The 24,805-nt window shown below is 40.1% G+C and overlaps 1 protein-coding gene across 4 annotated transcripts in view; it reads right to left on the bottom strand.

The window, feature by feature from the left end:
• Nucleotides 1–1,824: 1,824 nt before the first annotated feature.
• The window catches only part of CAPSL (calcyphosine like), a 38,856-nt gene continuing 15,875 nt past the window's right edge, over nucleotides 1,825–24,805 (bottom strand). The window contains exons 2-6 of one of the 4 annotated variants that reach the window (XM_042952112.1): nucleotides 24,194–24,330; nucleotides 21,185–21,362; nucleotides 20,683–20,892; nucleotides 15,850–15,885; nucleotides 1,825–2,361 (exon numbers count right to left, since the gene is read on the bottom strand). In XM_042952112.1, the coding sequence (XP_042808046.1) occupies nucleotides 2,248–2,361; nucleotides 15,850–15,885; nucleotides 20,683–20,892; nucleotides 21,185–21,362; nucleotides 24,194–24,330 (675 nt within the window). In that variant the 3' untranslated portion in view covers nucleotides 1,825–2,247. The other 3 variants (XM_042952118.1, XM_042952132.1, XM_042952124.1) reach the window with 3 other exon arrangements.

Raw genomic sequence — 24,805 nt, 5'->3', positions numbered from 1 at the left:
AGATCATGATCTGAGCTGAAATCAAGAGTCGGATGCTTAACCGACTGAACCACTCAGGCACTCCTCAAAATTCCACTTTTAAGAATTTTCTAAAGAAATAATCACAGAAAGGGCTCAAAAATTATGCACGAAAAATATCTATGCAGTACTTCTTCTAGTGGAGAAAAATTGTAAATATTCTAAATAAAATATGGTATATCTATATTATAGAATATTAACAAAATCACTAAAAGAAATATGGCACATTTTTAGATAACTGATAAAGAAAAACATCTATGCCATTTTGTCAATGTTTCTAGAAAGAGGAAATTCTGCAGAGGCTCCACCTCCCTCTTACTCCTTCCCCCTCTCATTCCCACAATGAGAAACTACCAGATTGATCTGTGTATCTGTTAGCTATTGCTATATGGTTGCTTAGTAACAATCCATGCCAAAACTGAGTGGCTTCAAACAACATCATGTATTGTCACAAATTTTCCATTATGTGGGAGTTGAATGACCTAGGTTGGATTCTGCTGGGTGGTTCTACTAGTATTAGCTGGGAAGAGTTCAACATCAGCAACAGAACAGAAGTCAGCTGATTTAGGCTGGGTTCAGCTGGGAATACCACTGATCCGTGACTTTCCTATCTTTTTCTTGAGACAGAAAGGGAACTCAGGTTTATTCTTTTCATAGTAGAGGCACAAGAGAGCAAACAGAAACACAAAAACCTTTTGAGGCTTAAGCTCAGAATCAGCACACCTGTCACTTGCACCTCATCTTATTGGTCAAACAGGCCAAATGACCAAACCCAAGCTCAAGGAGTGAAAGAATACTTTCTTTTGTGTGGGAACTCTGAAACATAAGGTAAAGCATGCAGATAGGAAAGGGATGAAGAGTTGAGTCACTAATGCACCTCCTTCAGTCAGATATGAAGACAGATATAAGGCCACATTTACAGGAGAACACAAATGGCATCCCTATCTGAAGAAGCTCCCCTGTCCCATCCATACAGCAGCAGACCCAAAGATACCTTCTCTCCAGTCCTTAATGAAATGGCTTTTGTCTATACGTGTACTGGGAATCTTTAAGGAAGGAAAAGTCGTTGGCCAATAAAAGGGTTTCAATATTTATAGATCCTTTAATCTAATAACAAAAAATATAGCCATTTCTCACATAAATTGTTAAGCAAGAGGAAAAAAACACACACTTCCCTCCTAAGCACAAATTGTAATTTCTTCCCTTCAGTATGACTGACCCAGCTAAAGTCATGTGCACATCCTTAGATCAGTGCCAGTCACTAATGAATGCCATGCACTGACTGGCTTGGAAATGGCTCACTCTCTGGACCTGGGGATGAGATGGGAACCTGGACAAAATAGGGGTGAGAGGAAGGAAATAAAGGATGTTAAAGAAGCAAACAAAAGTGTCTACTACAAAATATATTTTTTAAAAAGTATATATAGACAGAGAAAGAAAATTAGAGTTAGAATATGCTCAGAAAAACTCTGAGGCAAAACTTTGAAGGCAAAGCTCCAAAATGTTTTCAGTGGTTATTAATAAGGAGAAGAATGGAATGATAAATTACTATATAAAAGTAAGGGATTTTCCAATTACTACATTTGTCTTCTTTACCTTTTGGAAGGGAGTATATATGTTTTATTATCATAATAAAAATAATTAAAAGAATAAAATGTTTCTTAATATAATTCTTACTTGGAATTAAAACTTCCATTTCTTTCTTTAATGTTTAATTTTCTAGAATAACATTGATACTGATTTATTCAAGAAAAAAAATGAGATTCTACTGTTCCAGAGTCATCATCTGATTTCTTCCTTGTGTTATGGGTGACACAACAGTGAACTTCAAGATTTCCCTATCCTCCTATCTTTTAAATAATTACTGAATTCCAGTACAGTTCATTGAGCACCTCTTGTGTGCAAATTGCAGAGATAGGTACTATGGAACAAGATGAAATTGTAACCAGGGCCCAAGGGTGCAAAAGAGCACCTGGCTCCAGGAATCCCAAATAGACCAGGTTTGGCCACTCATCACTGACAAAATCCAAAGGCAGAGAGATGAACAGTGGTGAAACAAGAAAGGAATTTATTTCAGTGAGGCCAGGAAGACAGAGGTCTGATGTCCCCGAGGCTGTCTCCAAAGTAAAAAAAAAAATACTTCTAGGTTTATATAAGGAAAATATGGAACAAAAGTTGATGGGTACATGTAGGTGAGAAGTAAAGGTCAGGTCAATCACTGCTTTGGGGTCAGTGATGTGGGGTCTTGCTAGCATCAGGGCAGTTATTGCTTGAAGATGTGGTTTTGGTTCCCATTATGGGATGCTTTTCCTGGCAGGTCTTTTGCCCGAGTTCAGAGATAAGCTGGAAAAAAAGAACTTAATTAGGTAGAAAGTACACATTGAGGTCAAAATGGAGGTAGCTAAAGTCCTATTTCAATATGACACATCTCTACGATTCACATCTCTTTATCCTATCTGCTTTACTATCCTGGTTGAAAAATCTCATAATTCTGCCAAAATGGTGTCCACATAAATTTGTGCTTTCCTTTATTTGTGCTTGGCAGCATCTTTTCCCTTCCAATGACCTCCATGACTACTGCCAAATCTCCACCTCCCCAAGTCCCCCATTGAATCTCAGTCCTCCTCATTCCCAGCAGATGTTTTTGCCTTTGCTTTGAGAAAACTGGGCCATGACTCTTTTTCTCCTCTTTCTATTTCTATCTACAAGTTCCCAAATTCCCATAAATCCTTAACAACTGTTCTCCCAGTCAAAGGAGAAGATGCCCCTCTGTCAGTACAAGACCAAATCAACCATTAAGTCCTTTATTCCATCTTTCCCTCCTACTCCAGAACTTTGCCCCTTCAGTCATCTGATATCTCTTGTACCTTTGCTTTTTTCTTTTTTTTTTTTAATTTTTTTAAATTTTTTTTAACGTTTTTATTTATTTTTGAGACAGACAGAGCATGAACGGGGGAGGGTCAGAGAGAGAGAGGGAGACGCAGAATCTGAAACAGGCTCCAGGCTCTGAGCATTCAGCACAGAGCCCGACGCGGGGCTCGAACTCACATACCGCGAGATCGTGACCTGAGCCTAAGTCGGACGCTTAACCGACTGAGCCACCCAGGCGCCCCTACCTTTGCTTTTTTCATTACGTTCACTGGCTCTTCACCTTCAAGATTTTCCTATCCATCCAGACCAACACCCTGAACTTTAGAATCATGTCTAATAATTTGAACTTCCACAAGTAAATATATCTTATGTCTTTTGTTCAAGGTTAAATCCCCAGCACCTAAGATATTACTCACTGATAATACTGAATATTTTCTCAGTAAATACTTGTTGGTTTAATGGATGAATATCCAACTTCCTGTTGGATTCCTCACTTAGATATCCACAGATCTCTCGAAAGTGAGCTCTTCATCTACCCCATTAGTAGCTTCTCAAAGTTGTCATTTCCCAAGTATGGTAGAGAAGCTGCCATAATTCAATGGACTTAAGAGACCTTGAAAAACAGTAGATGTCTCAAGGATAGCCTGTATGAGCTGAGATTATATCCTGCCCCTCCCCTGCATGCCAGATCTAAGAACCATAGAAAAACCTTAAGTGGAAGTCCCAGGAAAGACTTAAGCTACATTTTCTGCCAGCCATCTTGAATGGAGGAATGCTCCAAGCCTGAAAGTCTATTAGAGAAAATAAAGTAAAATTTCTTATACATCTGACTGGAAGACTGTGATATAAAGACACATATATACTCAGTAAAAGAGGAATAGAATAATGAAAGAGGAAGTCAATCTTGTCGGAAGATTGTGGAAAGCTTTGTAAAGACTTTATCTTTTGAATTGGGCCTTGAGATTTGAGCCAGTTTAGCAAAGAATCACTCAGCTTGTTACGCTGCTTCAACCCCAACTGAGTGTACTGAAAATCAATTCTGGTACTAACCACTCAGAGTTAGGACAGGCCCCTCAAGTGATAGAGGACAGTCTCCAACAAGAATGCTCTTACTTCAGATGTTTACTTCTTACTTCAGGGCTGTTCGCACATCAGTATTAGTCAGAGTTCTCCAGAGAAACAGAACCAATAGTGTGTGTTAATGTAGGCTGGGGGAGGGGGGAGGGGGCGGTGGAGAGGAGACAAAGAGAGAGACAGAGAGGGAACTATATATAGATTTATTTTAAGAAAGTGGTTCACATGATTGTGAGGGCTGGAAAGTCCATAGAGCAAGCTGGCAAGCTGGCATCAGGTAGGAGTTGATGAAGTCTTAAGTCTGAATTCTGTGAGGCAGGCTACAAATTCAGGCAGGATTTTTATATTACAGCCTTGAGTTTATAGCCACTTGGTTCAAAATGCAGGTTCCTATGACACCCTCAGTTTCAGTAAGTCACTAGCATGACTCCAGAACTCAGAAAAGCATTATGCTTACTGACAATTACAGTTTCATTATAAAGAAAGCAAATCAGGAGGATAAAGAGACATGTAAGGCAAAGTCTGAGAGGAAATGCAGAGTGCTCTCTTCTCTTCTTCTGAAATCATGGGATGTCACACTCCCAGCAAATCAATATGTTCACCAACCAGCAAGTGCCACTGAGACTCAGTATTAAGAGTTTTTATTGGAGTTCCTTATGTGGGCATGCTTGATTAAATCATTGTCTGTGAAACTGAACTCAGTCTCCAGAACCCCTCCCCTTTTCAGAGGTGGGCTGGCCCAAAGTTCTAACTCTTTCATCATATGGTACAGCTTTCTGGTGAGCAGTCCCCATCCTGAAATTGTCTAGGTGTTCACTCTGGGTCACCTTGTTAACATAACAAAGACATGCTCTCACTCAGGAAATTTTAGAAGCTCATGCTCCAAGAACCCAGGACAAACACCAGAGAAATTCTTTATGAGAGCACACTGTATAACCAAAGCATGGAAAACATGAAGGATGTGATGGGAGAGATGTCTGTAAATATATAGGTCAGGACAAATCAGGGAGGCCTTAAATGCCATGCCAAGATATCTTAACTTTTAAATGGGCTTGGGGAGTTACTGAACATCTTTAAGAAATGAAGTGATATGGGTGAACCTGAAGCTTAGGAAAAATCATCTTGGTATCAATGTGAAGGGTGGAGGAAAAGGTAAAAGACTGCAGGCAAGGACTTATCTGGGGACCATTCTGAGTTTGAGGTAAGAGGAACTGAACATGTACAGTGGAGAAGGAGAGAAGGGACACCCTAAAATATAATCAGATGACTCTAAAAAGTGATGCAAAATAATAACACACACTTCTACATAGCTTACTACCTGGCATCAGGTAAAGTTCTAAGTGCTTTCCATATATTAACTCATTTAATCCTCATCCTGTGGTGTAGTTACTATTATCTCCACTTAACAGGTGAGGAAACTGAGGTTTGAGAAGTCAAGTAATTTGCCCAAGATTATACAGCTCGTAATCCACAGAGAGTCAGATTTTAAACCATGCATACTGGTTCTGGCATTTGAACTCTTAACCATCTTTATTCTGCCTCTTGGAAAGAGAGGGAACAAAGATCCTGGGATTTCTTGCTCATGTAGCTGAAGACGCAGACTGAGATAGAAGCATCCTTGGTGTAAGTAGAAGATGGTGGGGGGAGGTTAATGGAGGGCATGGAAAGGAGTAATGAATTTTATTTTGGATCTGATAGTTTCAAGTGAAAGTAAGGAACATGTGCAAACATCTACTACCTGCACTCCTGCAACCAAAAAAAGTAAGATCTCCCCTCCTACCATTTTTAGCAGCTGGTATTATATGTTAGGGCTAATATCTTAATGATATCCTGATTTTTAACTCTACTTGATTCTAAAACTGTTCCCTACAATTTCTATCTGTAATAACAGTCCACTTTAATTATCAATATATAACACTTGCAAACCCCAAAACCTTCCCATGATTTATTAAATCAAGATGATTATTCTGCTGAATTATCTACAGATAAGATCATTCTCTTACGATTTAATTTTCCCCTCCAATATGAAACAAGAAAATTGCCTCAGTGTTGTCTTAGCACGAATTTCAAGGTCAGGAATAGAGCCATAAAAGCCCAAGTGACAAGACTCACTAAGGGGGAAATCATTACCAGATACGGTTGTAGAAGTTGTTTTCTTGGTTGTTAACATGGTTAAAGATAGAAAGACCTCCATTCCATACTCCTTCAACCTGGAAAATATCTTATTCCACATGGGTTACTGAGACCACCAAGCATGCCTCCCTAAGAAAATGGAAGGCAATGGGGACTGCTGTTTTAAGTGGCAGAGACAGCTAGTAGTCCACTAAAATTTGTATTGACCTTATGTTAGATATATTTTCACCAGCAAGGAGATTCCCTGACCAGGACTACGCTTCCCAGCCTCCCCTGCATTTCTATGTAATCATGTGACTAGTTATCATCAAATGAAATGCCAGCAGAAGAGAGGGTGTCCCTTCCAGACCACAGCTTTTCAGAAAGTTGTTCAGTCTCCTCTATACACTCTTGTTCTTCAGGCACATGAATATCATTGACTACAAAACCCTGGAAAAACAGCCGAACTACAAGATGGAGGAATCTTGCAACCCAGAATCACTACACAGAGGAAAGCTGCTCATCGACCACAAACAGCTGGTACATAATACTGCTTCATGAATGAAAACTAAATACCCATTGTTTGAACTTTTAGAAATTTTAGAGTTTGTTTTCCACATCAAACATTACCCTAACATGCCATAGTAGTTGAATGGCTTGGCATTCCAGTTTTAGCAACGATTGCTATGAGCTTGCTCAGTGTAGTCCCTCTTGAGCAACGACCTACTCTCGGTGGACTGACACATTCAGATCCTCGAAGCTGGAAGGCTGTGGGACTCAGCCCTGGGCTGTGAGAAATTCTCCAATTAGAATGTCACCACACAAGGTCTCTTGGAAGTGCTATTTCTCTCCTACACATGCCTGCGAGGCACATACATTTTCTTGATGCTTCCTTCATATTTTCAGAACTTCAAGACAAAGAAAGGATCGCTCAGCAGTCAAAAATCACAAATTATGATGGCCAACTAGAGATGGAAAAATAATAAACCATAAGTACTGGAAATATACAGGCTGGTGTCTCTATCCATTGTAACTTGAAGTGTTACCTGAAAACCAGAGGCATCAATATCACAGAGAAGCTTGTTAACAAGTTAAAGTTTGAACCCCAATCCAGCCTTCTGAAATAGCATTAGCATTTTAACAAGAGTCTCCGGTGATTTGGGTACTCATTAAAGTTCGAGAAGTGGAGCACCTGGGTAGTCAGTTGGTTGAGTGTCTGACTCTTGGTTTAGGCTTAGGTAGTGACCTCATGGTTTGTGAGTTTGAGCCCTATGTTGGTCTCTGTACTGACAGGGCAAAGCCTGCTTAGGATTCTTTCTCTTCCTCTCTCTCTCTCTCCCTCCCCCACTTGCACTCTCTCTTTCTCCCAAAATAAATAAGTATTTTAAAAAAAATTTTTTTTAAGTTTGAGAAGCACAGCATCAGCCTTTCCTCTCCTCTCCCACTTCATTTCTTCATCTTTTCAAGGTGAAGAGCCTGTGGTTATATGAGTAATCAATTCTCAGCCACTTTTGTTTCCCGAGAAGCAGATATTAGAGGAAGAGAAATGGGTCCAGAAACCTGGTATCACCTAAATGTAGGTTCCAAAGATGAATTCCCAAAACATTTTCAAAGTCCTCCTCATCAATTTACCTTAAAGCTCCAGAAAGTCTCCAAGGCTTCTTATAAGCCCATCGATTTCCCTGTGCACTGCTTTTCATCCTAATAGGCCAACCCCAGGAAGTGATCCCACTCCATGAAAACCCAGCCTTCAACTAAGAGGGCCAACTGAGCTCACCCTCCATTTGTCCCCAGAATCACTTATGTCCCCGTTCATTCATGTGTGGGAATTTGATGACTTTAAATCCCTGGATCAAAATATGAAAGTAGGGGGGTAAAAAAGCCACTAAATTTCAGAATAAAATAAATTTTATTTGTATTCACCAAGAGACACATTAAAATAAGTAAGCTCAGGATATTTTACACAGTCAGATGTTCCTCCAATCCTTTTATCATCACCTCCTGCTAAAGACTCCAAAGACAACAAATAAGTGAAAGTTGGGGAACCACCTACATGTACACCTATAAGAGAAACAACTATAACAAGAAATACATGATTTCACCTAAGAACCACTTTCCAGCCTCACTCCATGGCTTCCTTTCTTCCTTCTGTTCTTCCTTTCTTTCTGATTTAAATATATATCCTAGGCATTTAAGAATATGAATATGTTCCAGGCAATTAAGTAAGATGACTGAAGATCTATTGCTTTTCATAGGCTAGCTTTTTCAGAAACTTCAGTTTATATCTTATCAAAAATCTATAGCAGTGGACTTCTTTCAAAGTCATTCCACTCTCTGAGAGTCCATGATTTCCAAAAGAATTAATAGACAGTGTCATAATCTCCAGGATTTTGTCATCATTAAAATGAAATAGGCGTCGGTGTCAATAGAAGCACTAACACCAGCGTAATAGTTCAAAAATTCTTCTTTTGAAACCTGGTTGGGGGGGAGCGGATAAAGCAAGGGGAAAAGAAGGAAATTGTGTCAAAACATGTGAGTCTTAGTAGAGCATTTTACATTCTCCCTGAAATGTTTTCTATTGAGTCTGAATTGCCATTGGCAATCAAGAAACTCAGGTAATTGGGGATCAGGGTACTTGGTTTTCCTTTCCCCTCTAAGGTGGGGCATTTGCAAGATTTGCCAGCCCACTGGCCATCATTTTTTTTGCGTTAAGATAAAAAATGTTTGGAACTGTGCTATCCAGTAGCCACTAGTCACATATGGCTTTTAAATTTAAATTAGTTAAAATTAAACATAATGAAAAATTGAATTCCTCAGTTGAACTAGCCACATTTAAACTGCTCAGTAGCCATATGTGGCTAGTGGCTGACATCTTGGAGAGCACAGATGTAGAATATTTCCATCATCACAGAAGTTTCCATGAGAAAGCACTACTTTAGAGCATTATTTGTATGATTGTACCTGTGATTATTATTAGTACATTAGGATAGAGAAATTTACAGCATAAATGCACAGATAAAAAGCTCTTTAGGGAAAGTTTAGGCTGATCACATAAGTAAGGATAGAACTAGAGAGTGGGGGCACTTTCCAGGATCCTTGGTCACCCAGGAATCCATGATGCCTGGTATTCAATAGCAGAGGGCAAGGAACTAGCCATATAAGAAGTGCTAGAAGGCCAATTTCTCAATTTGGTCAGAATACACGTTAGCATTTCATAGTTGGCCCTGTGCCTCCTATAATGGGAAACGAGAAAGTAAAAGAGCAGGAATCAGCCCCTAGGTTCCATTTCTCTCTCATCCCTCTTAACCACCCCCATTCCTCAATACCAACACATAGAGTAATTCTATTGCCCGCAGTCCTAGGGGCACCACTCAGAGGCTGAGCATTGTGGGAACTTGCTTGGCCCACTAGATAGAAGTAGTCCAAGCCTGCAAGAAAATGAATGTTAACATAAAATTTTCAAACTCTCATTCTTGGCTGTCAAAATAATGTGGGTTTTTTTTTTGGGGGGGGGGTGGATTACATTTTGTTCTTTTAAAAACATGAGCAAGTACAGTTTGAACAGGGCCTCATCATTTTCAAAGAATAAACTCCATAACCTGAAATTGAAATATCACACACATAACATTTTTAAATGATCCAAAAGCACCATCTAGGAAGTAAACTTTTAAAGAAGCATGATATGTAACATGTTAGCTAATTAAGAAGAAATAGATTTTAGAAAGACCTTAAAACAGAAATAAAAACTAGATGAACTCTTTTAGTACAAGGGTAGTTAATGTTTTCCAGCCTTAAATTGAAGAAATTCTATTAAATCAGAATCATGTTAATGGCAAGGCACGGTATGATAAAATAACAATGACAAAGTTGGTATTATATATTTAAACCATATCTAATTTTGTAACTCAAAAACTTCTCAATTTCTGGTTCCTTGAAGTAATATCCTAACTATTGCTTTTATGACAAATTCTTACTTTCAATGTATATGTAGCTTACTACTATAAGCATGTATAACTTTTTAAACAAAATATTTTAAAATTTATAGCATAAATGTCATGGAAATTGTGCCTTATAAAACATTGTTTTTTCAGCTTCAATTTCTATTTAAAATACAATCAGGATAGGATTTACATATAGGAATGCCTCAATATCTAGAAAATAGTTTGTGTTACGTACAGTTGCATAAATAAAGCTTTGCCATCAAACAATTGGCCTAGGACGGTTTTGAGATATGTGAGAACTTTTTAGGACTAGCCTACTAATGGCATTCATATGCAAATAGATCTCTCCAAGTACCTATAAAACACACATGAACGTAGGTAGGCACAGCTCCTATAATCTTTATATACTGACCTGCTCATTCTCTTTAGTATAGATGAAACAAAAGTAAACTTTCATTCAAACCCTATCTAAATGAACTCAATTAGCAAAGCTTAAATTAATGGTGATTTATGGTATTTACTGTGCAGCTTCAAAGATAATCTTAAATAAATGAATGCTGAATGATATTGCTAAATGAGATTTGAGGCATGACTAAGTATGCAATCTGTGGAACAGAATTTAATTTCCAGTCCCCCTTGGAAACTAAAAGAATGATCTGGGTCTCATTAAGTCAGTGCCTGACGTTTGGTAATGCCTTGCATTTCTGTTGCACTTTATCCCATCAAGGTGGAAGTGCTTTGGGGCTCCCTATAACCGTGGCAAGAGCAAACTACTCTGCCATCTGTCATTTTCTCTCAATTATGGGTTCCTTTCCTGCTCTAAGGCTCTCTCCGAGCACTGATTGTCATCAGTTCCGCATGTGGCCTAAGTGTTTCTAGGAGACAAGCAACTCAAACCTTTCAAATTGAAGATCAAGATGTTCCCAGAATCAATACCAGTGTCTGAGCGCCAAATTTTAAGGTTGGTAAAAAAAAAAAAAAAAAAAAAAAAAGAAAGAAAAAGTAACTCAAGTCTTTCATGACAGGATTACAAGCTACATACTCAGGTCTGGCTTCAAATTTCAGGTGCTTGAGCTCTGAGTCACAGGGTCCATCTTAAATTTATTATGGGACCTAGAGCAGAATGAAACTGGAGATGAATGATAGTTACATGGGCAGCGTAATGGGTATGACCCTGTGCATATCTTGGCTATCTGCCACTTGACCCCATGTTGGGAGTGAGAGTGGGAACAGGAAACCCACGGTGCTCACAGGAACTTTGGTGAAACAGAAATTGCATCACCCGTGTTCAATGGCTGTTAGGATTTGTGTAACACTCCAGAGAAACCATAAATAAATTCCACTTATGAAGAGGAAGAAGAATCTAAAACAAAAGAAAATAGACCATTACATTAGGAGATTTTTCTTTCCCTGATACAATATACCTTTCTGGTAGTTGCCAGGTCCATTATCAAAACCTCAGCTAATGGTTGGTGGCTCATAGTTTCAGTGTCTTGCACTCCTAATGAGCACCTTCCACTCTATTCTGCTGAGGGAAGATACTGGCTTTGGCGAAGCAGGTGTGAAAATAAAACAAGAAGGTCATGCTATTCTCAGAGAGGAAGAGCTGCTTCACCACAACCTCTCACCGCACCAACTGAGGTGGCAAAAGAACTCTTCTCACACAGCAGTGTTCTCAGAACCCCCATCAATCATTTGTTTATGTTTCTTCCAACAGATTTCACCCGTCATCTGTTTTACAAGACATAATTTTAAGGTATTCATTTAGTGAGCTTTTTTATGAGAAGAAAAGAACCGGCTATCTCCATCAAGGTTATATAGTTTCCACATCAGCGACCCGGAAGAGTAGGATCATGCTTAGAGACATTGGCTTTCAAAAGGATCAATTATATGAAGATAACATTATATGACAACCTATCAGATCCTTGGCCCCTTTGTTTTTCCTTGAATCATAAGCATTTCTGAAATGTAAAACTTTGCTGCTTCTTTCAACAAGCTCTTGATTTAAAAGAACAGCCTATAATTTCCAAGAAAGCCATTCTATGGACTGAACTGAGAAATTGGAACTGCCATGATTCTCTATGCCCCAGAGAGTTGTGCATAAATCCAAAAGGGTATAGCGCTCAGAGGTGTTAGTAGAATTTCATGAAAGGGGAGCAGAAGGGCACCCACACACCAGCCAAAAATGCATTTGGTTAATTTCATCTCTCCACTTGATTAAACATCAGCAGAACAAATTCCATCTGTTGGGTGCCTAAAGAGGCTTGAATCATTACCTGCTTGTACTCTTGTGGCTCAGTGAGGCAATCCACACTGGCCAAGAGAAGTGAAAGGCAGACACAATGGTCTGCTTCCAAGAACAGAAGAGTATTTTCCTGACATTGTCTTGATAGATTGTCTACATTCAACAAATTTACTACATGCTCTGCAACACACTGCCATATAAAGGGCTGCAACTGTCTTGGCTTCAGTGCCTATGTTTCCTCTCTGATATCTTAGCTCTGGGCTATTAGTTTGGTTTGAAAGCCAGTGGTTTTATTTACATTCATTCTAGCTCCTTCCTCTATCCCCACAGCCTAGAATATAACAGGGCACATAGCAGTGACTCAATACATATTTACCAGTGGGATGTATTCAATCTAACACTGTGATGTGACAAAGCCAATCTACAGCCTACTTGGGGCGGGGGGGGGGCAGCTCTGCCTTAGAAAGCTGCTACTAGGGTATGAAGTGTTACTCCATGCTGCCACCAAACCACCAACAGCCATACATCAGCCTCCAGGGTGCCATTTGGGTCTGGGAAGAAAAATTCTATCAAGGTTTGAATGTCTATGAATGTCAGAAAATTAGCCATGCAGAATGACAGGAGGAATTCTGCCCTAGACTACGACACCAACGTTTCTTGAATTACTCACCTGTGCTTCTGAAGGGAACTCAGGCAGGATGTGAACCAGCCCTTGAAGAGAGGCTGAGTTAGGGTCACCCCTCCCTTCCTCCTTAGGGTTGCCTTTAGGGGGAGCTAGAACCCAGATACAGTACTGATATTGGCGGCTTATTCTGAACAATCACGATTCTCAGAATATTCACATACACTGTTTCTGTTTCAGGAGAAGCTACTAAATTCACCCTCTTATCTTTGGCTTGTATGTTTACTTGCTCTCTGGGGTTCAGACCCAACAGGTAAGGTGCTCCTACGGGTTATTTTGGAGATTTTTTTATCTTGTTTTATCTTCTGACCTCGGTACTTACTTTTTAATTTGCAAATGGGAGTAAAATTTAAATTGTGAAAGTCAAATAAACAAAAACTACATCCAGAAAAGTATTAGCAAATGATTTTTCTTAAATGACTCTTCTCTGTTCCTCCCACTGCTACCAGAAGGAATAGAGTTAAATAATGAGTTAAATTTATAATACAGTCAAATTTATAATAATCGAGTTAAATTTCTGACTAGGCCAGAAATCACAGAGAAGGCTCAAAATAGGAGTGGAGTGATCCTTGATGATCAACTTGCTAGATCTTGTTTACAGGGGTGGAGGGAGGAGGGGGGTAGGGGAGAGGCTCTTGGGGGAATCCTCACTTTTGGACCCACAACCTGACCTGCTAGAAGAGAGATAACTGAATGTGACCAAACAGACTGTGAGGCACGTGTTATCTAAAATCTGAGAGCATGGCCTGTGCCCCATTTAGACAGGAAGTAAAAATATGACTGGGGGAGACGAAGCTGATAGCTATGGCCTAGCCCTTGTTCAGAATCACATGCTAACTCTATGTCCCCAGTTAAGCAGAGGTATGAGTCATTCCTAGAATCAAAGACACAGATCTATCTAGAGCAGTAGGCTTGAAACTGCCCATGGCCAGGAAACCAGGAACCTCTCCTTAGCCACGACTGGCAAAGTACAGGTTACAGAAAACATGGATATTTTTCTTATACAGCCCATCACAATTTCTACTGGATTTCTGCCTCATTTCTACATATTTCTTCATAATACTTGGCATCTTTCAGCCTTCCAATCTTTATATAAGCCTAGATAATAAATCCAGTGGAAAACCAAACTTGTGTAATTAATTTCTGAAAAACTAGCTTCCCAAAATTTGGGGGTGCTCCCATCCTCAAGAAAAAGGTCACTTCTCCAGTCTGTCATCAGAGTCTGTGGGAGTTTAGCTTCTAGACAACAAGCAAACTACCATGATTCTCATCTGGAAACACCTGCTCTAAACACAAATTTTAAATCAAAGTGTATCTTGATCTAGACTTCCAAGTCTGTGAGATAAAAGTAAATAAGTGAATTAGTACAAAATATGGCAAGTGTGCTTGACCCTAATTCTAGAGCCACTTAAATACATGGGATCTTAACTATTATCCCAATGCATGCCCCCAAGCCAGGGGATGAGTACAGCCAGGGACAGAGGAGACAAAAAAGGATGGCCCTGATAACAAGGCAGGTGGTTATTACCTCCAGCATCACAGCCAAAGGGTGTGATCCCTGTGTTTTTATCTCTGACCCCAGACACAGAACACATAGAAGGAGAGTGATAGTTTCAACATCTATTTCCTAACAGCTGAAGCTGCCTTTGCTTCGAAGTCTTTCATGGGGAGATTCTTGCACATTGACGATATAAAGCCAAAGCTTAGGGCTGGAAGGAGAATAATTTGGGCCATAAAGTGTCAAGATGGAACACATTCTTTGGAGTAGGCCTGTGACCCTTGTCTATGTCATACCCCACCCTCTTGTGATGGTGGGAATGTCAACATCATTGGCCCATGGCAGGGAGAGGGGAGATGAACATTCCACCGGACAAAGGTTTGATGATACAATCTGCTCACTCACTAAACAAGAGGTCCCCCATAAAATCTGAGAGCACAGCCCAGCCTCAAATTTTAACCACAGGGATGGTCCTAGCTCTACTGCTCAAGGAAATGGCCTCCCATCTCACAGAAGCTTTAGATGACCCAAAAATGTCATTCTAATCTATTCACCACACCAAGGCTTCCCTAAACCACGGGCAGAGAAACTCAAGATTCAGGTATAAAAATTGAGGCTAATGTGTGTTCTCTTCTGGTACCCAATTTGTAACTGAAGCTCTTAAAGTCAGGGGGGTGCCTGGGTGGCTCAGTCAGTTAGACATCTGACTCTTGGTTTCAGCTCAGGTCATGATCTCACAGTTCATGAGTTTGAGCCCCTCATCTGTCTCCTCTGCGATGATAGCATGGAGTCTGCTTGGGATTGTCTCTCTCTCCCTGTCTCTCTCTGCCCCTCCCCCATGCATGTGTGCTTGTGAGCTCTCTCTCTCTCTCCCTCTCTCTGTCTCTCTCTTGCCAAATAAATAAACTTAAAGAAAATTTACAGTCAGTCATAAAAACAGATGAATTCTCACACCTAGAAATAGACCATCTAAAAGGATGTGGAGAAAGACTGTGGGTGTGTGAGTGGGAATTATAATTAAAATACTCAAACTTTTATTAATGGCCAAGGAAGGCACCTAATGTTTATTAGACACATGTATGTATCCTAGAGCCTGGCTCTAAGAGCTTTCCAAATCTTATTTTAATTAATTCCTATATTAGAGCTAAGGAAACAGTTTCAGAGAAGTTAAGTCACAGTTAACTACATAGTGTCATGCCTCCCCTAGAAAATGCAGTGTGTGTTGACAGGGAAGAATCACTGGGATGAACATGAAATCAAATGTGTTCCTGGTTTGGGGCTGATGTTTAATCATTTGGAGCCCTGTGGCTGCACCCAATGCCCTGGTCCCCAGATCCTACATTTAGAGCTTCCAGGCAGTTCTCATCATGATGATGAAATACACATCAGTGTCAATGGATGCGCTCACCCCTGCATAGTAGTTCATAAACTCCTCAGGGGTCACCTGCAGTGGAAAAGTCAGAAACAAAAACATAACTTTGCTTCCCACCACTTCAATGGAAGCATATTTCTAGTACCTGTAAATGGGAGGGGAACTTTGGTCAAGGAAGCTTTTTAATGACACAGATCAAGAATAGATCTCAGACAAGAGCAGAGTCAAGCTGAGGATGGCCTTGATGGATGGCAGAGGGGAAGATGAATAGAAAATCTTGAAAATTTCCACACCAACCTAAATGGAAAGTGAAACATAGGTTCTCGCCTCTCTTTAAGAGCAGGAACCCATCTGTTCGGATCAGTGAGACTGAAATTCAGAGCAAGAAACAAGTTTCTTTAGCTGTAGTTAGTACAGGCTTTCTGTGACACATGAGAAACAACATGGCATGCCCTGGGGTCGAGGCAAGTAATGTGTTACCTTTTAGAAAGTGGAATTCTGTCCTGTGGATAAAGAAATAGATTTATAGTTAAATCCTCCTTAACTTCATGCTTTTTTAAGATAGAAATTACTCATTCAAGGCACAAAGTGAGTGAAAAAAGATGCCCCTCCTCCATGCCCCCTCACACTAGCCTGGGTTCTCTCCATCCTGTTCTTAGAACTGTCTCTTTGGTATAGCAACCAATGTGTTTTCCCAGGCTAGATTTTATATCACTTTACTGCTAGAAAGAAGAAACAGGTATCAATCTTATTTTTTAATAGCTGTCGGTGATATGTACACTGCAATTTAACCATAGTAGCTGACAGGATTAGTTGACTCAGAGAAGGAATTGTCTTCCTGTTGGAAGGATCTCTGTGAGCAATCAGTGTAACCCAAAGTACAGCCCTGCTTCCATGGGAGGACACAGACACAACAACAATGGCTGGGAAATTTGTTGTTCTCTAGTTAGCCCTCAATTAAAAATTTTTTTTAACGTTTATTTATTTTTGAGAGACAGAGAGCGTGCGGCGAGCACAAGAGGGGGAGGGGCAGAGAGAGAGGGAGACACAGAATGCAAAGCAGGCTCCAGGCTCTGAGTTGTCAGCACAGAGCGCCATGCGGGGCTCAAACTCACAAGCCTTGAGATCATGACCTGAGCCAAAGTCGGCCCCTTAACCAACTGAGCCACTGAGGCACCCCTAGTCAGCCCTCAATTTTAAATGTCATGAAAGATTAAAAACATCAAAAAGTGAAATCCATAAATAATTCAAAACCCCCCTTCCAGAGTGCCTACTTATGTCTTCTAATAATCATATGAGCTGATCAACCCACTTGCCTTTTTTACTGTAATCATAAGTGAACAGAGAAAAAAAAAAGTCAGGGGACGAAATTTCTCTCCCTGTACTTACCCCCCACCCCACCACCCACAAAATAGTAAAAAGCAGAAGGAAGAAAGTCGTTGGACTGAACTAATAGTTGAGCTGGGCTTTTCGATGGTCTAGAAGTAGAAATAAATATGTGCATAGCTTTTGTTAAAATTAGAATACCATTAGTGTTCTCCTTTCTTCAATTTCTTTACTTATGTCCTCCTTTGCATTTCCCAGTTATCCAGCATTAAACCTTCCAGAAGTCAGATTACATAAAACCAGACATCAGAGCTAATATATTTGATCATTTCAGAAAAGGCCATCAGTTATTCTTAGTGAAGTGTTTGCTTGTTTCCTGAGACTCAATTTATACTCAGAATAGCCTGAATGACAAATCCTATAATTTCCCCAAGTTTTCCCTCATTGTAGTAAATTAATTTTCAGTCATAATAACTACTCCTACTTAATTATTTTGTTTGACATTAGTAAAAAGGGAGAGAATGGACACCTCTGCTCTTGGATCAGCCTCTTGACGATGCTACCGTGAATTGACAAAATATTCGTTATATAATGGAGAAGGTCCTGAATGGGAGCATTGGAAATATTTGAGTCATGGTACAGAACACAGTACCTTTTTCTCTGTTTCAGACTGATTAGAAAAATCATAAAATAAGTTTAGGTTATTTATATACACTCAGTAATGTATTTAAAATATTTTTAATTATTAAAAAATTTCTATATGAGAGAAGACTGTAAGACCCATATTTACTCAAAGGCAAATCTACTTCTGACATCTAAAAAATATATTTGTAATTGTAAAATAACATATATAAATGAAAACTTCCAAACCTAGATATTAAAAAAAGGAAGAAGTGGAGCACCCCAGTGACACAGTGGGTTAAGAGTCTAACTCTTGATTTTGACTCAGGTCATGATCTCACAGTTCGTGAGTTTGAGCCCCGTGTTGGGCTCTGCACTGCCAGTGCTTGGAATTCTCTGTCTTCTTCTCTCTCTGCCCCTCCCCTGCTCACACGCTCTCTCTTTCTCTCTCTGTCAAAGTAAATAAACATTTTAAAAAATTAAAAAATAAAAATAAAAAAGTAAGAAATGAAAATCTCACCCAACTAGGGTGGGTTTTAGGGATAGAATTAGAGTGAGGAAGGTTCACTTCATACATGATTTGGTTGCTTTCATACCTCTATCCATATGGCTTCTGGTGCACAGAGGGCTCTGAGGATGGGGTGTGAGGATTATTAACACAGGATCCATTACATCAAAATCCATGACTGCTACAAACTCAGGAGTTTTTATGACTACCTGAGAACTTATAGTTTAGGACACCAAACTATTACAAGTTCACAAATATCAGCATCATAAGGAGTATGCTAAATTTATTGGCTTACTCTAAATTCTGTCTTATTTGGATATCCGCTACATTTTTTAGCCATATATGAGTGCACTGGCTTCAAGCATAGCTAGCTATGCTTCACCATAAGAAATCTTAATGTATAAAACAACTCAATTTGGAAAAGCTCACTTAAGGACTAATTCTTCTCTTTATAAAAGAATTTATCGTGGAGTTTGTTTACATCAATAGTTCTTTGTGTGTTTAAAATATGATTCAATGAACAAAAGTTTGAATTCCACATCACTTTCCAAAAATATTTTCATTATGTATTTTAAGACCTTTAGTACTATATCCAGTAGATAAGTAGTCAATAAATGATCCAGCTCCATAATTATGCCAAATGAGGTTCATGTGCATATTATATGTAGTAATTAAAAAGTACTTCTGAATCTTTTAGAGACAATGATCTCAAATATGAATGTGAATAAGAGCCATCTGGGGTACTTACTAAAACTGTAAATCCTTGATCCCCACCCAAAAATAATCAGATTCTGTAGTTCTGCAGTACAGTCAGCAATGTACATTATTAATACGTAGCCTGGATGATGATCATGCACAGTCAGCTGGATATTAACACAGTGTCTGTGATAGTCAGGTGATAGCAAATGCTGTAACTACTAAAAACCCCAATGACCTTTATGAGTATTTGAGAACTTAAGATGGCTTGTTAAAATAAATGTCAAAAGGGACAGAAGTGGGAACTTTAAATCAGCTGAATCATAACAACTGGCTACTTTGACTTGGGGTAGAGAAAAGAGCAACTGAGGTTTCCCCTGGCAACGAGGAGAAGGAACCACCTGCAGAGAGGAGGCAAGTACACCCTGGGATCTCATGTAGAGGCGGGCTAATTTGGGGAAATGGCAGTTGACTATTTTTCCACTGCCATTTCAGAGATCAAAGACCAGCAATGTTGGAAGAAAACATATGGTTTGGTTCTGTTACTTCTGTCCCTAAGCATTAGGCTCCCCTGAGAATCTAGCCCCCCGCCCCCCCCCCCCGCCCTTTTTTTAATCCACCTCTCTAATCCTTCAACTAAAATGAAGGGTATTTCTCTGTCCCCAACAGGAAAATATCAGTAGGAAGGAAAGAAAGGTTGCCTTACTACTCCCCTAACCCCTTGCTAATTAGACTCACTATGAAGTTTTATGGAAAAAGTTGGGAGAAACTCCCTTAAGAAAGGGAAGCCTTGCTTCCTATTCCTATCATTAATATCTTTTCTTCCTGCCCAGTGCCCCACTACTCCTTCCTGTGTGACACAGGGGTTCCGAGTAACCCTCCCCAGGCGTCTGCTGGTGCTGACTGTGGACCAACTGGAACACTCCCTTCCCCATCATCAGGGCCTTTAGGACACCTAAGACCAGAACTGGTTCTGAGTTCAAAAGCCCACTTAAGCCTGTTGATAAAAGACAGATGACATTGTCATCTCAGCCTGGGGAGACAACATCACAGTTGCAGAGATGTAATTCCTTACCCTACCAAGCTATGTGTTCATAACTTGAAGATACCATTAATGGAGATCAGGTGTTTTTAAGTTCACTATAGTTTAGAAATGCAAGTTAATCTCAAGCCTACTCAAGACAAAATTGAAGTAAATTCTGTTATCTGGCATTCCCTTTGCTGAAAGCTTCCCTTAAATGGCATTTCCACACAGCAAAGTGTGATAACAAATGATACTGTAAGGATGAGTGTGAAAAGCACTTCAATATCTTGAAATACCTTGTGAATCATGTTCCAAAAAATTAAACCATGGTTTCATTTTGAAGTTAAATAGGCTTTACCCTAGTCGAGTTCATTGGAATATGGCTGGCTAAGTATGGTAAACATAAGTAACTGTGCAATGGAGTGTTAAATCAAAATATTGTGTTCTTCAGATGATGGGTATTTAGCTATATGTGGACCTCTCACCAATATATATATCACATATATATCATATATCACACACACATATATCATCACTTTAGTTGCCGACTTTCTAAATAGTCTCTAAGGAGATATTTTACTCCTATTTATAATGAATATGCTATAAGTAATTTTTAAGGCTTTGGACCTATTTCCTAATTTCAATGACAAATTCAACAGAAGAAACTTCACTTAGGTTAAGCTCTTTTACTTACCAATCCATCCTTGTCATAGGGTGAATCAAAGTTATCCAGAAACTTCCTGAATACTTGTTCTTCGGACCATTCTCCATTTTGGTACTTAGGATGGTGTTTCGCATTATACACTTCACGAAGATCTTCAATCGTTATAACTCCATCTCCGGTCTTGTCTAACTTCCTAAAAGCTTGCATAATTACCTCTTTCCTGGCTCTAGACATTGGAGGCTAGATAAATAGAAAAAAAAAAAAAAACACAAACACAGACAACACAAGCAAATGAGCTTTTTTTTGTAAGATATATGATGAAATATCTGATTCCTTTCAGTGGTATGAAATTGTGTGCTGTTAAATGACATGCATTATGGTTACTCCAAAAAGTCCCTAAACCTGTTATCAATCTCCTTCCCATCTCCTCCACAGCACAGTAACAACTTCTGAAAACAAAACCTCAAAATAACCAACCCAAACCACGTGAAAGCCAAACTCAGAAGATACACTGATTCATGAGGCCACTTACTCTTAATGTGAGAAGAAATTCATTGAAGTCTATTGTTCCATTTCCATCTTTATCAAACCTCCGGAAGAGCTCTTCTGCCTCTTCCTTTTCCATGACCACAGCATAATCATTTAGTCCTTTCAAAAATTCTTTGAAATCAAGGGTCCGGTTGTTATTGTCATCCATAATTCGAAACACTCTGAAGAAAATGCACACACACATACACACACACACAGGAAAGAAAAGAACATAGAATAAGATGTAAGCACAAAGATTTAAAAATAAACCACTCTCAACGTTATTCAAAGTAAAATACAGAAGCCCTAGATTCTTGTCTGTACCCTCCTTCCAAAATTGGAGAGCCTCTTCCCAGAATCTCATAAAAGGAAAACCTTAAAAGAAAATGTACTATGTGATTCTAATTCTATGACATTCTGCAAAAGGCAAAACTATACATACAATAAAAAGAAAAAGGAAGGAAGGAAGAGAATAGGTGGAGCAACAGGGAATTTTTAGGACCGTGAAACTATTCTCTATGATGGTGGATACATGATATACTTGCTAAAGCCCAAACTATAATGGTGGATACATGACATACTTGCTAAAGTCCATAGAACTGTAGATTACAAAGAATAAAATTTAATGTATACAAACTTTAAAATAACTAGGAGGTCAGGGGATCCCAGGAAGGAATGCACAGTGACAAGAGAACTCAACTGTATTACAAAAGTTTGAAACAACCTCACTGAAAGGGGGTGGAGGGGGAGCCATGGAGTATGAAGGTGCTGACTTAAGTAGCTGTGGAGATGGGAGTCTGTAGGACTAAAGGCAAAAGGAACTGCACATAAGCACTGGACTCTAGTTGATAATAATATTTCCCATGGAGATCTGAGTTAACAATTCTGACATTGCTATAAGGTATACTGGAATTGAACAATTAAGTAAATAGATGGCAGATGGTGGGAGCCAGATTTATCACTGTTGAAATGGGAATTTATAGATAAGCGAGGGGAGGAGGCTAAATGGTCGGATGCATGTGGTAATGGGCTAGAGTTGGAGACAGTATGAACTCATGCTTAGCTTAATATAAACACAGATGATTACATATAAAATTATCTATAGATTGTACATATATTTACACATATGCTTTCTTCTTCTGTCAGCTAAGAGAACCTAGAAGTAACACCCCAGTAACAACAAGCACATCTAGAGCCTAGATCTTGATTTCTAATGCAATTATCCAATAAAAAGAATGGGGCTTCTCGGAGAAATGTCTGATTCTAGGACTGGGACACGAAATACGCAAGATGAGCTTGGAGTATCTTGTACAGAAAGTAAGGAAGCACTCAAAACAAACAAATAAAAAAACTTAACAATGATGGGGATATGTCAAAGGGACATAGGAGCCAACTGAAAGAGCTTCTAAAGCTCAATTTTCTAGAGTTTGAGCAATACAATAGTGTTAAATTGTAACACAAAGTATAGAATAAATATCCATGAGTCCATATGGGTTTAAATAAATGATTAAATAAATAAATAAATATTATTTAGAAAAGACAAATTTCCCTTGAGTAGAATTCCAAATAAATTATGCACATACGCTCTGTCCTCAAGGAGGGAAGCATACTCCCCACTTCCTAAGTGTGGCTTTGCATGGAGACTTCCTTCCTTCCAGTCCAGTACGGAATGGGGTTGGGGAGGAATGGTAACTTTACATGGGAAAAGCCAGACAAACACTACCTCAGCCAGGTGATCAAGGTCAATACCAATACTGATAAATCATGTTGACAGTATGTATCCTTGACATCATGTGACGAAAATGGCACTTTACTTTTGTGGTCCCATAAAGAGGAAAACTAGGGAGCACCTTCCACTTGAGTCGAGGAGAGATTGAGGGAAGGGAAAAACTAGTAAAGGGGCCAAGGCAGAGCACACAGTGGAGCAAAAGGCCAAGGATGAGCCAATAGACTGGCTCACAGTGGAAGGGCTAGGAGGGGTTGGGGGGTGGGTAGGCAGCAAGAGGGACTCAACTGAGTGGGCCAGTGAGTGGGACAGAGGGCAGTGTTCCTGAGGGGTTTGCACCACGGACAATGACATGGCTCCAGGATGAAAGACGTGGAGGTTGTAGGTTGGGGTGATACAGTATTGAAGAGAAATGGGCTAGTCTTCTCACTGGACTGTGACTGCCTGGCCACCAGGGTCCACATACCCACAGCCTGGGCTTCTGACAGAGCCAGGCTTAGTCTGAGAATTTGAGACTATTAAGTGATGTCCCCAATGCTCAGTAAGTTCCTCGCTGTAAGTGAAGCTGTCTATAACCTCCACATGTGAGGTCGGATGCCCCTGCTGCGGTGCCCTGTATTTCTCTAACCTACAACATCACCACGGAGATTCTGGTTTTTGTGACAGTCAATTTCCTTAGTCTAAGTCCTGCCTGGGGCCTGGAGAAACCTTGTTCACCCACAAACATACAAACACCTGGCCCATGGCAGGCATTCCGTGCAGTCTGTTAAAAAGAGATCCTGCCAGTTGGAGGCTTACAATCTCTTTTTCCTTGGGTTTCCTGGTCCTGAGGACTTCTCACACTGTCAGAGGGCCAGAGGACAGGTCCTATGGAGTTGGGAGAAGCCCACCGGCAGTGAATATCCCACAGGCAATTCCAGTGCCCCCTGGAGGTCAGCAAGATGTGACTGCCTGAAAGCAACTTCCTCCCTCTTCCAAGCTCGCTTCCATTGTCAGTTTCTAGCAGAGTCCCTCTCCGCATCCTGCTGGGTGTCGCTGGGACCTGGGCACGCCTCTCTCTTCACTTCAAGTTGTCCCAGGGGCTGTGCTCTCATCTCAGACACAGCCTTGCTGAATCTGGGACTAAGAACCAAAAACGGTCACAAGATGCTTCAGAGATCAAGTCTTCCAAACTACATTTTACAAATAGGGAACTGAGACCCTAGGAGAATAAGACTCGGTCAAGGTCACACAGCCAGTATTAGCCTCACCTGGCAGTGTCCTTCCTCCCCATGGCCGGGACCCTACCTGCCAAGACCTTTGATGCCTGCGGAGCCCCTGGCCAGGCACTGCAGTCGGAGTCTTTCAATGGGATCGGTGGCCGTGGTGAGCTTCCTCTTGGACTGGATCGCCATCTCTCGGTCATGACGTGCCGTGCCCGCCATCTGACAGAAGAGTTCACAGCACATTAGCAGAGCTTGGCCTCTCACCTGCTTCTGGCCTATGGGGTGACAGCAGCCTCTCCAAGGAACAGCCTCGAACCTCTCAGAATTCCCAACTTTCATTTAGACCAACTATGTGTTCAGCATATTTCTTACTTACTTGTTTAGTCCAGAGAACATCTGATTTCTCCAGCCTGGACAACAGTTATAAATAAACAGCTTTTCCTAGATACACTTTCATATAGTTGAAACCCTCCTCCTGCCATAAAATAAAAAGTCTCACTTCCCTTTACTCTCCTTTTTGAGTCAACCCTATATGCTTTATTCTTTTATTTAGCATTCTACGTGCTCCCCTTTGACTCCACATTTAATATTCTCGTCTTTGGTCTAAATACTAACTATTATTGTTTCTGTCTTGACTGAGATTCTCAACACTGAATGATCCCTGCCAGGAACCAGCATGTTTTGATTAACAGAC

The sequence above is a fragment of the Panthera leo genome, chromosome A1 (assembly GCF_018350215.1).
Source record: "Panthera leo isolate Ple1 chromosome A1, P.leo_Ple1_pat1.1, whole genome shotgun sequence".
NCBI classification, from domain to species: domain Eukaryota; kingdom Metazoa; phylum Chordata; class Mammalia; order Carnivora; family Felidae; genus Panthera; species Panthera leo.
Note: the sequence above shows the minus strand (reverse complement) of the source record. Positions and strands in the feature narration are given on the sequence as shown.